At 32.9% G+C, this 18,577-nt stretch overlaps 3 protein-coding genes across 6 annotated transcripts in view; 1 reads left to right on the top strand and 2 right to left on the bottom strand.

Annotated features, from left to right (window-relative positions):
- Positions 1-10,044, top strand: part of LOC136989178 (retinoid-inducible serine carboxypeptidase-like) — a 35,843-nt gene extending 25,799 nt beyond the window's left edge. The window contains exons 8-13 of the mRNA XM_067287260.1: positions 2,004-2,094; positions 2,170-2,283; positions 3,357-3,419; positions 6,360-6,437; positions 8,983-9,140; positions 9,886-10,044. Coding sequence (XP_067143361.1) covers positions 2,004-2,094; positions 2,170-2,283; positions 3,357-3,419; positions 6,360-6,437; positions 8,983-9,140; positions 9,886-9,942 — 561 coding nt within the window. The 3' untranslated portion in view covers positions 9,943-10,044. The remainder of the gene's footprint in view (positions 1-2,003; positions 2,095-2,169; positions 2,284-3,356; positions 3,420-6,359; positions 6,438-8,982; positions 9,141-9,885) is intronic.
- Positions 10,045-12,984: 2,940 nt separating this feature from the next.
- Positions 12,985-18,577, bottom strand: part of LOC136989185 (1-phosphatidylinositol 3-phosphate 5-kinase-like) — a 54,055-nt gene continuing 48,462 nt past the window's right edge. The window contains exons 25-30 of one of the 4 annotated variants that reach the window (XM_067287268.1): positions 17,503-17,655; positions 16,704-16,976; positions 16,501-16,604; positions 16,190-16,412; positions 15,962-16,123; positions 12,985-13,629 (exon numbers count right to left, since the gene is read on the bottom strand). In XM_067287268.1, the coding sequence (XP_067143369.1) occupies positions 16,849-16,976; positions 17,503-17,655 (281 nt within the window). In that variant the 3' untranslated portion in view covers positions 12,985-13,629; positions 15,962-16,123; positions 16,190-16,412; positions 16,501-16,604; positions 16,704-16,848. The remainder of the gene's footprint in view (positions 13,630-15,961; positions 16,124-16,189; positions 16,413-16,500; positions 16,605-16,703; positions 16,977-17,502; positions 17,656-18,577) is intronic. The other 3 variants (XM_067287269.1, XM_067287270.1, XM_067287271.1) reach the window with 3 other exon arrangements.
- LOC136989203 (1-phosphatidylinositol 3-phosphate 5-kinase-like) lies at positions 13,433-16,581 on the bottom strand. The gene is made up of 4 exons (XM_067287289.1): positions 16,501-16,581; positions 16,190-16,412; positions 15,962-16,123; positions 13,433-13,662 (listed from the first exon to the last, which is right to left on the bottom strand). The coding sequence occupies exons 1-4, from the start codon at positions 16,579-16,581 to the stop codon at positions 13,433-13,435; spliced, it is 696 nt and encodes a 231-aa protein (XP_067143390.1).

The raw sequence follows: 18,577 nt of genomic DNA, 5'->3' as shown, positions 1-18,577 counted from the left end.
AAATAATTTAAACATTTTTATATTAGAAAATTTGCAATATTTTATTTTACGAATTAACGTTTATCATTGAAATGTTCCACAAAACCAAAATCAATTTTCCCCGTAGGCATCCTTATTTGGTTTTCATGAAATTTTTAAAAAAACCTAACCCTGGTGAATACCAAGAGTTAAGTGTGTCTTGCATAATTTGAGTAATCTTTTGAATTGGTAGTTTAAATCTATCAACAAATTACCATCGTCAGTAAAATATTAGTGAACTTTTTATAGCCTCATTTAACAGATCTGCAATGATTTATTTGAATGTTAGCTAAGAAAAAAAAGATTTGTTGAAAATTATACATTTGCAACATTTTTATATACACAATTTGTTATTGAAAGTTTTCTTTTTATAGGTACTGTACATTTCTGAATTGAGTGTAGTCATAATACCATGTGCCAGAGACGCACGAGTACAATTTATAAATTCCATGATTTTTTAGACAGTATGACAGTTCGACAGATTTTTTAGTTGGTTCTCAACTCCTCTGTGGCTTTGCATTCGTAGAAATCTGTCAAATACAGTACATAATATTTTTATTTACTACTGAATGAGCTGTTAATATTCACAAAAACAATTATTTTAAGATATATTAATTAAATACAGCATTTTTGAAATTTCAGAACAGAATTTACTTGCCCTTCATATTTTTGAATTCCAACTTCACAATTTTGCAGGCAAATCCATGTACAGGTACGGCACTTTCTTCGTATGTTCTCGTAATTGAAGGGAAGTAGAAAATCCTTCGGAACATGAAGTCTCGCGACAGAATATAGACTTTTCCTCCACCGGGATTTGCTATGTTCTAATCTTACTTGCTTGTTAGTAAGATTTCCTTTTGAGGAGAAGTGCTTATTGCAGTAACAAGTATTTTCTGATATATCCAATGCAATATTCTCCATAATGATTTTTTAGCAACGTAGCGAAAATACTTCAAAACCAATTATCGATGATAAAGTATGGTTCTAAAGCTAAAATATCGACAAAAAATTCCAAGCACACCGTATAGTACGAGGTATACGCTACCCGAACTACGGCTACGGAATCGTTGTGTAATTAGACGCCAGTCTCATATGTCGCTACTCTAACGTCTAGTAGCCTGAGATGCCCCTTAGTGGGCGTTCTAGCAGCAATGGTGTCATTCCGTGGTATAAATAATAAATTCCTATTGCAATAATAATATACTGAATTTATTATTAATTTAAATAATATCTAGGGGTGCCCCTAGTGGCCGTTCTAGGCATACCATGACAGATATACAAACACAGCCATCAAGTTGTAAAAAAAAAAAAATAATTTATAGAAAAAAAAAGAGTTGCATAAACAAACTTTATATATAATAAAAATATTTTTCTACTAATTATTTATGTATGTTGGAGGTCCACCCCATTTTTAGCTCCCACAACACAGAAGTGTCCCGCATTTCAACCTAACATATCTGATCACTTTACCCTAAGCGTACTATAATAGCCTATTATAGTACACGCAAGCCTAATAGTGTAGTATAACAGTCTTTTTATGAATGAATTTGAAGTTTGTTGCATAATTTGTATAATTTTACGATCCTATATTCCCAGCTCGCTTAACGACATAGTTGTCGGAACGGAACTCTGTCATAAAGTGAGGAGTACCCGTAGTAAGTTATAATTATTATTGCCAAATTATAGCCCAAGGATATATGGCAGTTAGAGAGATAATTATCACTGTTTATTAACTTACCATTCGTCGTACTCAAACACTCCTTATTGTCTACTTATTCTTGCTTTGATATGTTTATGTTGGTCATAAATTGGGGTATGCAGGCTGTCCACGTTCTATCAAAGCATATTGTATTGAGTCAGTAGTGTATATTTACATTACTTGATGTACAGTACTGTACATACAGCATATCAAGTAAGCATTGTACATAAAATTTTAATGTTTAAATTACATAAATACTAAATACTGAGAAATTTGAACTTTTCAGCTTACTAATAATGTAAATTGGTATAATATTCTGGCCAATGAAGGACCTATTAATTCTTCTACTGTTAGTCTACCTAAAAATCATTCTCTTTGTAAGTGATGTGTTAAGTTATTCATAGATACTTTTAAATTAATATTTTTAATACAGTTTTGTTTTTGCTCTTTAGATCTGATGTTTCAGCGCCATGTTGGTTATTTATCAGATGACGAACTGTATAAACTAATGAATGGTGCAATAAAGAAGTCATTGCATATTATTCCCAAGAATGTAACCTGGGGAGGTAGTTTATATTTTTATACATTTAAATAAATGTAGTATTATAAATTTTATAATACTACATTTACTCTTCAAAATTATTTCTATTTTTCTTACATTTAAAAAAACATCATAAGACAGTTTCGAAAAGTATTTTATGATTCAAGCTGTAATTTTTTCAATAATCGGCTTTTACATTTATTAATACTCCTTCAATAATTTTTAATTATTCACCTGTTTATAAGGAAAGTTTCCACGCCCATGTGGCGATTGCAGTTTTACCAATTACATATTTAATTTATTGGGCATCCATTCAAGGACATTCAGACAATGAACAGTGTTGCCAATGAAGAAAGAATTTTTTAATTTTTACAGAAGAAATCTGTTTGGCATTTAATTAATTTGGACATTTTTTGCAAAACTATTGTTTCAATAATTCGAAAGTCTATTAAATACACATGCATATTCAGGATAGAATGCTTACTTATAGCCGTATCTGTTAATAGAGCTTGTTTTTGTCGGATCACGCGATTTTTATAATCTCGAATGCAGGACAAAATTTGCGGTAATTCTTATTGAAGCACTTAAGCTTCTTTCGTACATTATTTTCGGGTCTTGCTTTGATTGTAATTTGATTATGTTCTCATTGTTTTCGTTTGGTTGGCGTGTACTTAGTATTTTAAGCTATTTTGAAAAAACTTAAGTAAGAACTCTTAATATTAATACATATATAATGTCACCCATTCGTTTACAAAAGATAATATAATTTTATTTGAGAATTACAAAAAAAATTTTGATTCAAAGTCATATTTTTTGATTCCTTGAGTTTTGAAATAACAAGGTTTTACTGTACATTTCTCTGGAACGTTTCAAACAAATGTTGGTAAAATATTTTAGCTTAAAAATAAAAATATCATTGACATTTGTATAGTCACAATGTTTATTACATCATATTTATGCAAGTGTGTGTCTATACTTCATTCTAACAAAATAGAGAATTACTTAAAATGAATGTAACTTACAAGAAAAAATATATTAATGATGTGATTGCAATGAAACTTTCATGAAGATTTAAGTACATAATTTATTTATTTAAAGGGCAGGCCGCGGATGTATTCACTGCTTTAACAGGGGACTTTATGAGATCAGTCACAGAAGACGGTAAGTAATTATTTACTAATTTAAATCAAAATATTATACAGGGAATCCTTAGTTAATGCATTTGTTTTTACGTGGTTCATTAATTATGGACAATTTTTGTTCTATATATCAGCAGTTGCCAACTGCTGGTCTGTGGATAAATTTGGACATTGATCAACTCAAGGTTACACAAAGTATTACAAAAGAAATGCAAAATGCTTAGTTTTTTCTCTCACCCATTGGGGGTTTTCTTATTTGAATCTAAAACCAAATGCAAAATGAAAGTTATTAATAAATAATACTTTGAGTGTGATAGAGATTCAAGGAAAGTACAGTGCTACAACAAATTGCCATTTTTTGCCGATTGGTTTGTGTTTGGGAATAATCGTATTATATACGAATCGACGAAGTGCTGCAATAATTTGAATCGGTGTAAATTTGGAGCTTTCTTTTAGGCTTTGAGCAGATCGTGTTATATCAAATCAGCATTAAGCGGTAACCAAATTTCCACTATTCAAATCTTTTTCGGGAATGTTTTAGATTCAAATTAATGTAATATGACTACTGATTAATCCTATGATCTAGTTATCACTCTAAACTCATTTTTTCAAAATCTATTTTAGTACTTAATGTTTCACGTTTCCTATAATTTGTCACCTTATATAATTTATTACTAAAAACTTTTTATTGTAAAGACTGATTTTAGAATGATACTATGAAAAGAATTATAATATATTTAATTATTATATATATACATACAGTCTAACTCATTTATAATGTCATTGGATTGTAACAACAATGCTAATAGAATGTCAAATTTTTATCGGTCCCACGATTTTACTATACTAGATAATGTTAAAAAACCCACTTGTAACGACATAAAACCCTATTTTAATGTCATATTTGAAGCACTCTCAAATTTACAAAATTAGGTTACGAATGTTATTTAACAAAAAGTACTAAGTGTTCGGTCCCTAGGGTCAGTCCACTTCCTAGAATGACTATGGGTGGTATTCTCACCACCCGACTTTGGTGGGGTGAGATTCGCCACCTCTTTAAACGATATGACAATGGGTTAATCTTCATAGTTACTCGTGTTGTAATTTAGCATCAAATCAGATAAAATGTCTAGCTTAAAAAGGAAAGCATTAACGTTATACTGCAAAGTAGAAATAATTAAAGCAATTGAAAGTGGAAGAAAAAAGGCAGAGACTTGTTTAGCAAATTCTACAGTGTGCACAATAACAAAAAACAGAGAAAATTTTGAAAAGTTTTCAAGATGGCAAGGGACAAGTGAAAAAAATTATGCGAAAAAAATCAATATTGATGCCGCTTTAATTAAGTGGTTTAACCAATGCAGAAGTTCCAACTTACCACTAAATGGACCGATACTAATGGAAAAAGCAGAAGAATTTGGACGACTACTAGGCAATACTAACTTTAAATGTTCTAATGGATGACTGTTTAAACAAAGACATGGCATAAGTTTTGGGAAAGTGTGGAGAAGCAAAAAGTGTAAAATTTACTGGACGTTGAGAGATGTGTGGCCTAAATTAAGGGGAGAATATGCAGATGAAACTGGGATATTTTACAAACTTTAAATTTAAATCGTTTTATCTGGTAAAAAACGAAAAGTGTGTTGGTGGAAAACTTGCAAAAGATAGGATAACAGCTTTTGTTTGTGCTAATATGACTGGTACAGACAAAAGAAAACTTCTTGTAATAGGAAAATCAAAAAATCCAAGATGTTTTAAAAACATAAAAACACTACCAGTAAATTACAAAGCCAACAAAAAAAGTCATGAATGACGTCCGAGATTTTTGAAGAAGAAATTCGAAAACGGGATAAAGAACTTATTGGTAAAAACGAAAAAAAGTTTTACTTCTTGTCGATAATTGCCCAGCACATCCAATTTTAGAAAATTTAAAGAACATTAAACTTGTATTCCTTCTTCCGAATTGTAGTAGCGTACTTCAACCAATGGACCAAGGAATTATAAAAAGCCTTAAATGTCATTTCAGAAAAGTTCTGTTACAAAAACTTATAACAAATATGGAAGATAAAAATAAAACGGCAATTTCTTTATTAGATGCAGTTGATTTTTTGGAAAAATCTTGGTTTAAGGTTAGTTCGCTAATAATAAGAACTGTTTGCCATGCAAAATTGTGTAATAGTCAAACAGCTATTACATTTATGAAAGATGACAATAATGTGGACGACGACATTCCTCTATCAGACTTAATTAAAACACTTCAGTAGTAGCAGATGACGACAAAAATTTGCTGTTTTCTGAACTCTGAATATGGAAGTGTAGATGAAAATTTAATAACATCCGAATTTTATACAGATGTTTCAATTTTCTCAATAATATCTGCATCAGACAGAAACTGCAGTGCCGTCAACCAGGGAAGTGCGTAATGCAATAAGATTATTGAAAATGTTTTACGGGTCTCGGAAATAACGAACAAAATCTACGACTTAGGTGAAAAACACCTACAACGTCATTTTCTAAAAATTGTTTATCAATCTAAAATAACTGACTTTTTTAAGTGAATATTTTTATTGTTTCTTTTTAATTAGTATACATTAATTTAACCTTTTGTTGCCTTTTGATTCGACATTATTCTCAAAACCGGAAGTGCTGCCATTATCGAAACTCGAGACAAATAAAAATTTCGTATAGAAGGTAATTTTTGAAATTTTTAATTACATCATTAAATAAACTTTGTAAATTTAGAGATAAACATTTAGTTTGCACTTTTATACATACAATATTAAATTAGATGGATTTTATAATAGATTCTTAAACACACTTGGTACTTTTATGGGACCGAAATTACGACACTCGGTTATAACGTCAAAAAATTACCGGTCCCACGGATGACGTTATAAACGAGTTAGACTGTATACGAGTTATGCATACAATAAATAAAATAATCATTATCATTACTTTTTTTAAGTGGATTATCTTCTGAATAGAACCGATCTCTCGGTGAATGTTTATAACGCACAATTAGATTTAATTGTTGACACTCTTGGTAAGTATTACTCGTTAATGTTTATTATTAAAATTCGGGTAACTTACTTTACAAATAATCATTTTGTACAAAACTTTGAGCATATGGATAATCTTATTCATATATATATATATGGAAAACAGTAATCTAGGTGGACTAATTTTAAGGTTTAGTAAATTTATTTTGCGTGTATAAAGTATTTCACTCTATTTAACTTGGAATAATCGGGAAAAGGATAAATCCTTTATTGTATATTTGATTTATAAAAATTACGGAATGTGCCGAGTATGGTAATAAATAAAGTTAGAGATGTACTGGTATTATGAATAATATGAGTATTTTGGTCTTTCCATGTCACACACACTGAGTTTGTATCTAGCTGTTTTATCTTATGCACTTTGTTTTTTGAAAAGATGGACAACACTTGTTTGTTAAAGGTGGGATATAGCCTACCCATTTTCAAGCAAAGTTTCTTCTACAAGGCTTACAGAATTATGTTCGTTCTCAAAATCTGTTTGATAGATTTTGATTAAACTTTGCCATTTTCCATTAATTGTGATGCAGAATCCAAAAATTTAATAAAAATGGGGATCCATGACTTTGAGATATAAGGTCATTTCACAAGCATGTATGACAAAGCAATATAGCATGAATTGTGCAGCTTTGTCATGTGATGTTTCACAGTTGCTAGCACATCTTGTATGGGCTTATAGAATTGAGTTTGTTTTCCAAATTTAATGAATCGATTTTGATAAAACTTAAACCATTTTTCATTAATTGAGATGAGGAATCTAGAAATGTAATGTGGGGCCATTTAAATGTAAAAAATCCAGCAACGAATCGCTTAACTTTCCTGGCAAAATTTAAAATTCTGGTGATGCTATCTGTTATGATATTTCATTAAAAAAAGCTGTTTACAATTTTAATTAATAATTAAAATTGTAAAGAGTTTAATTTTGAGGGTAGGGATGGGTTTTATAAAAAATTGTAAATGCTAATAATTAATGCATCATTAAGTCTGACCCTATTGGAGATATGACACACAACTAGCCTCTATTTCCCCATTCCATTGACCTTAAACCACCAAAATTTAATAGCATGAATTTTTCTAATACACAAACCTTCCTGCAAAATTTCAGAAATTTTCAAAAGCCCAGGAATTATTAATAAAAGAGGGTAAACAAAATTGTGCCACACAAAGAATATTAACATCATACACACAGAATAAATCTCTGAATGTTTTTGCATTTCCCAACATTTCAAGATCCCCTAAGTCCAAAATTGTAAAAATCTTTGGCAATTGGTCAAAAAATAACAACCCTTCTTTCCCCCTGTATAACAGAGCCAGGAAAGTAAAAATAGGAGTCTATGACTTTGTATATCAAAAACGATGTCCATGCTTTCTGATGAGACAAATGCATTTAACGGAATTTAGGCCTAGGGGTCAAAAATAAAAACGGTATTGTGTGCCCCCGACAGTAAATTGTTCTTGGATCGTCTCTCCGTACCCGGCCCGACGAAGATTGTCTCCCCTGTGGTCTGCAGGTTCGCTTTACACTTGCGGCTCTTTTGTGATGGCAAGTGCAAAGTTTACCTGTCCACATCTATCAGGTACCGTACAAGAATTCTCTTCTGTGCCTAATAGTAGGTGCAGGGATCAATCACTTCTTTCCTTCCGGCTTTGCTTCACTTCTATCACAATACGACAAAGTCGCACAGTGTCCTAGTATAAACATTCTACAGTAGAATTTGGTGTGTTTCAGACAACTTTTTCCATGTGTTAATGCTAATTATAGGTTAGATTACTTTCTAGCCCCTGCCTTACCCAAGAGCATATCCAGTAAATGCACCTCAAACAGAAGAGAAAACAAAAGATACACAGCCATGAAATGAAGGGCAGATACAAATTAAAGAAACAATTTGGTTTGTCTTTAACTACTCCAACACACTCATATTTTTTCTCATATACCGTCCTGTTCATTATATGAATAATGTGGGCAATTTGATTTACCATCTTGTCCATACATTTGGACAAGACGAGTGAAAGTTCCTTAAACTTTTCCTTAAACTTTTACTCCAGACATTGTTTTTTGAGTTAATGGTATTTATATATAATGAAAGAACTACCTTAGTGCTGTTCACTGCAATAAAGTTTTCACGTGTGTCTCCGCTTGTTCAGAAGTTATTGGCCCATGTTGTCCGGAATGACCCTAAATATGTTTTAATGAACATTTAATGGAAGACATTGTGTATACAGAAAAAAAAATCAGAGGTGATTAAAGTATTATTTATATACATTTTACATCAATTTTCACTACAGAGTATTTCTTTTATAATTGATTTATATTCCCATAATAATTTCTTTTTTTAAGTGAATTAATAATACAATTGCATCATTAATGAACATTTTCTAATAATAATAATAATATGCAAATTGACTATTTTTTTGAAATGCTTTTTTAATGAAAAGTAAGTCTTTAAAAATAAATCCTGAAATATCGATAAACTTACTTTAAATTTTAAAATTTGTAAATAATTTAAATATAGTATGAATTACTTTTGCTAGGAACACTTCAGTGGATCTATAAGCTGAAATGGCCAGGAATTCCAAGCTTTAAGCAGGCAGCTCGAAAACCTTTTGTATTTCCATCCGATCGGACCGCTGGTTTTGTCAAGTCTTTCAAAAATTTTCATTTGTTTTGGATAATGAAATCTGGACACATGGTAAGCCAAGCTTTTAATTATTTTGGTTTATACAGTCAAACCTGTTTTTATGCGCGATTTTTATTTGTGCAGTATAGTTGACGAATCGCACGAGACTAGTCGCCATGTCTCACGTTGACTTATTACTATAATAAGTTTATTTAGCTATAATAAGTGTATTTATGCTATAATATTATTGCATGAATATGCGAAAAATGAAATTACAGTAGAGCATCGATTAACCGACTTATCGGTTAACCGACCGTGTTCTAGTCACCAAATTCAAATGGCCGCTAGCAATGTGGCGCTACAATATTTGGTTATGTCTTGACTACTTTAATATTATTTCTGTTAAATTTTTGCATGTTTTAGCTGGCAGCACTGGCTCGACCATGAAATGGAGGCTAGTATTTAACCCAGGCCTAATACACTATACTAATAATGTATTTTTTCATACTTTTCGGTTATCCGACTTTTCAGTTATCCGACCAACCCCAGTCCCCAATTGAGTCGGATAATCGATGCTCTACTGTATTTACTTTTTAAGTCAACAAAACACCACCTGGACAAAAATATGTAAAACAGACGATAGACCAGACGATGCAGTCAAGTGCTGACATCTGTTGTCAATAAATTCTATTTTGTACGGTTTTGAGTTATTTTCTATGTGAGACTTTTTTTTATGCGGTCCCTATTCACCGCATAAAAACAGGTTTGACTGTATTTAATTTATGTAAAAGCTCATAAGATTTACATTTTGTTTCAGGTTCCTCAAGATGCTGGCTTAACAGCTTTAAAAATGTTAGATATGATTTTACAATGATTGTTTATATAAAATTATATCATACTAATGATTCAAAATATATAAATATCTAAATAAATGTAAAATTATAAATAGTAATAAAATTGAACTTCTCTTTGGGAACCGTAATATTAATGTATTATATCCTCTAAAAGCCAGATTCGACACGCTCGTGAGGTTTCTCTGGTTATTCAGAAAATCCCGTTACAGCCGATCAAATTATTTTTTTTTCCAGAATAAGAACATGACAATACATACACTACAATAGTAATAAAATGTTATATTCTACGGGTTGTATAAGCTATATACAGTATATTAAATTATCAGCTATATTTCTGAAAATTCTTTATTTATGAAGGTATATCAGAAAAGAGTTTCCCTAATGTTTTATTTACAGAAAGCAGGAATACTAGAATAAAATCATAATTTACCTTAAAAACGTACATCTGTTCCATATTTATCCGTATAAATCTTCATATTTGCAGAAGCAATTAGATTTTTCATTCGAGGAAAGAGAAAGAAATTCGACGGAACTAAATCGAGGCTGTATAATGGAGAAAAACAATTTATTTTAATCTTCTGAGAAGAGTAGTCACATTCTAGGCACAGTATGTAGATATGTATTATTATGAAGAGGCTGAATTCTACATGAAAGAAAATCAGACCTCGTGCAATAAATTGCTTTCCTGAAGAAGTGAATATGGACAGCATGAATATACAGGTATAGGGACAAAATAATAGGAACACCCCTTTCGAAATTGTACTTCGACCGCCCAATACGGCCCCACCACGTGTCGCAATAGTCTGCCATCCAGTGGCGGTGAAAGGGAAGGTATCGGTCAAGCAGTTGACAGTTGCATGAGAAAATTCTGTTCCCAGCAAAGTGCCATTATGTCTGACCTGTCCGACGTGCAAAAAGGCACAATTATTGGAGCTCGCCTCGCTGGAGCGTCCGTGTCTAGAACAGCCAACCTTATGGATGTTTCGAGGTCCACTGTGTCAAGAGTTATGACAGCCTACACAAAACTGGAAAGGTGTCCTCTGTGAAGCAGAACAGTGAGCGAAAGCCGAAGTTGACCACTGGGATAGATGAGCGTTGAAGAGGATAGTTGCCCGAAAACGTAAGACTACACTGCTGCAGATAACCTCCGAGATAAACATCCATCTCCAGAACTCTGTATCCACCAAAACTATTCAACGGGAGCCGCATGCTGCGAGTATTCGTGGCCAAGTAGCCATCCCAAAGCCGTTAGTGTCAGAATGCTATGAAGCGACGACAGTGGTGCCAACACCACCGAAACTGGACACAACAACAACGGGAACAGGCCATCTGGTCTGACAAATCATCATTTACATTATTTCAGACCACTGGACATGTGTTTGTCTGGCGAACACCGGCAGAGGCATTTCATGTTGACTGTCTGGTTCCTATCGTAAAGCATGGAGGGGGTTCTGTGATGTTGTGGGGAATGATATCGTGGCCACTCTTAGTCCCGAGGGAGAAAGTCAGAGGCGAGCATTATCGCAGTATTCTTGCAGATCATTTACACCTCATGCTTCATACTGTTTCCTACAATTTTCCTGGAGAACATCCTCTATTCCAAGATGACAACAGCTCTGTACACACGGCTTGCTGTGTTCAAACATGGTTGGATGAGCATAATGATGAAGTGGAAAATCTTACGTGGTGTCCTCAGTCCCCTGATCTCAACATCATTGAGCCTGTGTGGGGTTTTATAGAGAACAAAGTCCCATACTTGGCTTCCTCCTCCATGCACAATACCTTAACTCAAGACTACTCTGCAGGAGGAATGGCTGCGAATTCCGTTAAACTTTCCGCACGACCTTTATTTCTCAATCCCACATCGGATACAAGCTGTAATTCAGGCCAATGGTGGCCCAACTCCCTACTAATAAATATTTTGCATTCTTTCACAGGTGTTCCTAGTATTTTGTCCTATACCTGTGGATAGTCCACTTATATGTTACTGTAGGCCTATTATCGTACAATTTAACAAAATCGTCGTCACCTATGTTTATATCGAAATATATTTTAAATTATCACTTAGTAAAATCGTTATAAAAAGTTTTAATTGGCATAAATTTGAGCTTTTGTAACATTTTGAATAAAATGCATTTGTTTCCATGCATTTTCTTCTAAGCATAAAATGAAGTCGTCAAACTAAATTAGCTCCATGGGAAATCCTGTGAACTTAAGCCTCTCTCGTTATTGGTCAGGTCAAAGTTTAAAATTTGAGCTTTCTGGACCCACATTCTCTCTCTACAAGAGGCTGCAGTGCACAATGAAGAAAATACCACTTTTTTGCAGATTTTTGCACTTTAGACAACTGCTTTATACAAAATCTTGAAATTTTGCAAACAATTCAAAATTACTATAGGTGTTTGGGGTGAAAAAAAATTGACCCCGGAAACTCTGATTCCTGTATATGTTGTCAGCGACTTTTTTAGTGTGCGTTCTCGTGACGTACCCTAACTGTGTACCAAATTTCAACTTTCAACTCCTAACCGTTTGGGCTCTGCGCTGATTATCATCATTATCGTCAACTCGTCTCAATTATATATATAGATTAAATGGATGCACGAGATGAAGGATAGCGATGGGGCGGCCACAGAAATCTCGTTGAAAAGCGACGGGATCGACAACTTCAACTTTTAAAGAAAATTTGCCAAAAATCTAAATTCTTACCGTTTTGATTTCCGGACAATTCCGAACCCACGCCTTCATTCTTCCACCGTGTCTTACCTTCACCCAATTCATTTTTATTTTACCTTTGGTTGTAATTATTCAAAGGCAGAGTTGTTCGTATACAAAAATCTCCAGTCCAATTCCATTTTACCAGATCAAAACATTTCCAACTTCGTTTTACTGCAGTAGACCGACGCAAATGACCCGGATGTTTATTCTCATTGCGCCATTTTCATCCGGTTGACAAATTTTTGATGGTTTTTCCAAAAATTTCGGACCAAAACAAATTTTTCCAGTTAAATGGAAGACGTTTCGTCTTTATCTCGGATTCTTCATTAATTCAAACGCATCGTAGGTAAATGGAGAGAAATTTTAATAGCGTAAAGAAAGTCTTAACGGTTACATTGTTTCTCAGCGTTACGAAAGTTTACATCACAAAACTTTTCGATGTTTTTATTTACCACAAAATAACGAGTTTTCGTTTTATTGGGAGAAAAGTGTATTCTTTTGGCCGTATAATATAAAAATATTTACATAATTTTCCAATTTACAAATAATTTATCTCTGATTGTTTACTAATTACATTATTATTTTTACACAGTCTCGGAAATAAGATATAATTACAGATATATACTGTATGTATATTAAAGTGCGTAGAAATCGTGATGAATATTTATCATTATTAAAAATAAAAGAAAAATATATTCTTTCCCATTGATATTTATACCTTTTCCAAGATCTAAATATATCTTATTTACAAATATACAAAGACTTCTTTAAGATTTCAGAATGAAGAGAACTAAGCTAACAATCGACGCACTGACCCAATCCACTCCATCTGTCCGGTACCCAGAGGAAATAGCGATCCATGGCTTCGCAGAACCTCATTCGGTACAATTCTGGCGAGACGACAGTTGGCATCTTTCCGTGTCCTCCCAAAATCCCTGACGATTTCACCACCATTTCTAATTTCTTATCCCAGGTGAAAGTCCTGATGTAATCTAAACCAAATAAATTATTTAATATAGCTTTCTCTGTGCGGTAAAAGAGAAACTTCAAAGTTTTTCTAAAAACGGCTAGTGTTATTTCGGAAAATCGTGCCTACGTCTTTCTTTGCCACAGTTTCCCTTACGATCTTAGCCTAAGTCGGCAATTTTGACGAAACGCATTATCCACGGTTTATGGACAGAGATCCTATTTCCCAATCCATACTAAATTTTAAAAGATATTAAGTCACAGCGGGGAAGAGGAATAAATTGAAACTACAGTGGAACCTGCTAATGTGACCGTCTGCATAAGGTGACCACTTTGAGCCAGTACCTTCGTTCGACAACACCTACGGGGCCCACTGATGGCCGAGCAGTCTTCGTACCCGAACACTGGGAGTTCGGTCGTGCGTTTGCACCTTGCTGGAATGGGCTGGCCACGTTCTGGGTTTTCTCCGTCCGACGCCTAAATAGGGGCCAGTTTCCCTTAAAAAGACCTCCTGGAAGGCATCCCCTAGGCAGATCGCCCAAGTGTCGTGTTGCCATAACTTGACAAACAAAGAACACCTACATCCTCTTTCTGCACAAGGTGACCACTTTGAGCCGGTCCCTTCGGTGATCACATTAGCGGGTTTCACTGTAAATTGGAATCTAATTATTTTACCACTGTGTTACTAAACGCCTGCTACCTTTCGCACAAAAGATAATTGTTATACATCTATAATTAATTATCTCGTTATCTACTGGCCGACGAAATAACAATTCGTCTAAGTATATTAATGCATTGCCAGTGCTCGTAATGGCATTATATATTAACTAATTGATCCACTTGCCGTCTATATGCTAAGAAGAAAAATTAACAATATACTACATCTTTCTTCCTATGATGGTCTTTCTCCGACTAGATATCAAGATATATATGATGTATTATAATTTATGGAATGGCTGGCTGGGTACTACTACTAGGGTAAGGGTTATTTGTATTTTTCGTAAACTTTAGTAGCATGCTACTTCTCCAAATGGCCATATTTTCTGGACTACCTGATTATACTGAATGTATAATAAATTAGGCTTTACTATCTAATTTAAATTAAACTGTATATGCCGAGTGTAGCTACTTATCAATAAATTTCACAAAAGGAGAAGCAGGAAGTGTTATTTAGTGCAAGAACTGTCAAAAGAAACAAACACAATCTAAATCAAATTGCTAAGTTGATTTTTAACACTATTGTGTTGTCGTACTCTGAAAGTATAATTGTGCCCCAAACCGTGGAGTTTATTTAAAATCTAAGGTTTTTAGTCTATTTGATAGTAGAATCTCTTTCGACGAACGTGGCCTATCAAACGGACCAAAAACATTTGATTTTAAGTAAACTGCACTGTCGAGGTGTTATTTCTTTAGAGGTTAGAAAACAACATTTGTATCAAATCTTAAGTATGGTAACAAATATAAGTATCTTTTTTTCGCGTGGAAATAGAAGAAAACTTTTACCAAGTTTCTGTCTAGCTTCAAAACTACAGTTTGGGGTGTAATAAAAAGCTGGTGTTTGCAAGAGTATCTCACACTCTCCTAGGGACATTCCAGGTGGCAGTCTTTCCATATATAAGAAGAGCCTGTCCTATAAAGAATGTGCTTTTGTACCTCTACTGTGTGTACTGTACATTAAACTCTGTTCCAATCAAGCAGTTACCTTCTTTACCTTGCTACCACATTCTGTACCGACTATGACAACTTTACGTTTTGTTACCATTTCGTCTTAATATTTTACTGATAAAATTACGTAAATGCATAAAATTGTAATTAAGAGTAGTTTTGATTTAAAAAGTTTGTTTAATAATTGAGTAATTAGAACTTTTTGTTTTGAAAACACAAATTCTCAAAACGGAATCATACTTTCATTCTTAATGTCGTAATGTATGTACAGTAGAGTCGTTTATCCACTGGGGTTGTTCGGGTAACTGATTTTTCGGATAACCGATTATGTACGAAAAAATATATTAACCTGTCCGATGTTGAAATTTTTCTCCGTTGCGTGTCGCTTCGTGTTGAATTTTCGTCGATTTTAAGCCTAACGAAAATTTTCGATAGCCTCTCGATAATAATCGAGAGGCTATTGATCGTTAAAAATTATTTCTTTATTTTGTACAAACAAAATAAATATATTGAAAAATATAAAAACATAAAAATTATACTTTAGAAGTAAATCTAGTATCAAAAAAGTTCAATTCGGCACGACACAGTCCGACTGGAAAGCTTTCGGTTAACCGGTGTTCGGATAAACGACACTCTACTGTATATATAAAAATATAACTATTCAATAACAAGTTATTATTGTAAATTGCTTACCAATTATTCCAACAACCAATTCTTTTTTCTCGTCGTCGAGACCGACTAGTAACGAATAATCCATTACAGACTGATTAAAAAGAAACTGTGAATCGTTATTGATGGCAAGAGTTAAAACGGTCTTCGAATGCGGTCTGATATATAACGGACAGTCGCAAGTCACTATGGATAAAACGTAAGAATTTACAATCGTTAAAACAAAAACAGAAATTAAAGTTTTACACGTACTTTTTAACAAATTTTCGTCTAGGAGAACAATATCTTCTTCCTGGCTGTTAATGTCGACCATTCTGTTTCTTACGGAGCCTTTTAAATCAAATTTCTGAGTGATATTACGCCCATAAAATAAATTTTCCATTACCAAAAGATCCAATTTAGATTGAGCATTGGTGGAGGTATTTTTATAACCGATACGATACACTCCGACAATTTTAGCCAGTACGGTTGGTTTCTATAGGAAAGAATTTCAATTGTTAATTCGAATGCAACAAAAATGTAGAAAGCAATTCTACGAATAAAACAAAAATGAGCAGTCAAACCTGTTCGCTGCAGGCTCTGTTTATGTATTGAAAATAATGAGGTGCAAAATCTAAAAATGATTGTATTTCTAATCTCGACATTTGCTTCAAAATAAATCGATCATCTGAAAAATAAACTTTTAATTAGAACGTGCTTCGTATTTTATCATTATATGTTCATTTTGTTTATGGGAAATTTATACAAATTTAAATAAATACTTAACCGTATGTCTTGCAGAACGAAGAGCCAGATTTTCCTCCTCTAGCAATCCACGGAACACATCTGGAGAGCGAGCGTATGTATCGATCTTCGCTTTCGGAAAATATTAAACGTCTCAGTTTTCTAAACTGTTCGGCAAAATACACCCGTCAATAAAATCGAGCATTCGTTTCGCTGAACTGAACTTCGATGTGAAAATTTGGCGTCTTAGTTCCCATTTTACTGCTTATTTTTTCTCCTTCTTGATTATTACAGAAAGCAAAATCTGAAAAATCAACTGTTAAAAATATATATTTATTTAATAAAACATGATAGCGTAGTGTGTCCTGAAAGTTTTGTTAAATCTATTAAATGCTCTTCTGGCATTGTAATTATATCTTAATTATGTAACATTCCCCGATAAGCAAATGCATGAATTATTTATATCTATTTTTATTAGTAAGGACACTGTTTTTTTGTTCTAATTTTTTTAAATTAGAAAATAATTTACTTTATACGTCCCGAAAAATTTATAATTAGGCACGAAAAAAGATTAATTTATTTCGTCATAATACGTAGAGTATAATGAATTATATTTATACACAATTTTGTGATGCAATGTATTGTTTATTTCATATCGTAAATATAAAATACCGAAATAGCATTTGTGAAGATGTAACAAAACTTTAGATACGTACTTTATAAACTATATAAGAGTATTCAAATTAAAATATTAAAATTATTTTTTCCTAATATTGACAATGTTTACTAATTCATTTCTATAAATATTTTTAATATTTATTACAAAGACAAGTAAGAAATACCTTCTTCCCCTTCAAAATTCTCTCTTTCCATTTTACCTACAGAATATTGAACAGTATCAAAACCCAAAGGACCAGTACTTGCCATTCTCTGTTTTGATGTTGCCCTTTCATTCCCACGAAAGAATGAAAGCATTCCTGCTCTTTTAGTATAATCTAATTACAAAGAGATACAGGAAGAATCATATCATGCCACTTTTAAATTTAAGATAAATAAAATGTTTAAGAATTTTAAGTTACTCTTAGAATTAAAGAAATTGTGAAAAATATTACTGTAATTCTGTATGGATGGACTGCGTTATCTGTGTTTAAAAGGAAAAGTTAAAAGTGGAAATTATGTAATGGGTAGATTATTATACGCTAATTTTAAATTGCTTTCGTAAATTTATCAAGCGGCTTTTATTTTGTCCGAAGTCACTAAGAGCATCTTTAGAAAATGGGAAAAATCCTTTGCATTCATCTACCATTGCAACTTTTACTGAAACTACCAAATACACATATGTGTACGTACCGTACACATATCGTTTTCCTCTCCCATTCGTTTTCTGTATGTTCAAATCAGTGCTTTAATTGCCGTTATTAAATATTTCTATTTTGAATTTGTTTCTCGAAAGCCGATATATTTCTGGTATTTATCCCCTACCAGTTACGTGATGCGATAACTATCATTCAAACTAAAAGCTCAATGCTGTTTTTGTTGCTATAAAATGAATTTTGACAACTAAAAACAATTATATGCAATTAAAACCATAGTCCTGAAGTAGCTTGACTGTGAAATGGTTTACCTTATTTATGCACAATGGCATTATTTTTCACCATTTTACTAACAAAATCAAAACTAAACATTGTTTTTAACACAGTTTGCTTTATATTCAACATTTTTAAAACTCTACAGTGAAGAAATTCATTTATATGAAAGCTACAAAAATCCTTTCTTTTATCCGAAAATAGTCTAAACCGGTGGTCGACAACCTGCGGTACGTGGAAGGTTTTTTGGTGGCACGGCCTAGAGCGGGGATGGTGGACCTGTGGCACGTCAGAAAAATGATCTGGCACGTAAAATAACGTGCAATTTCAG

This window comes from Centruroides vittatus, unplaced genomic scaffold (assembly GCF_030686945.1).
Source record: "Centruroides vittatus isolate TY-2023 unplaced genomic scaffold, ASM3068694v2 scaffold_450, whole genome shotgun sequence".
Taxonomy (NCBI): Eukaryota; Metazoa; Arthropoda; class Arachnida; order Scorpiones; family Buthidae; genus Centruroides; species Centruroides vittatus.
Note: the sequence above shows the minus strand (reverse complement) of the source record. Positions and strands in the feature narration are given on the sequence as shown.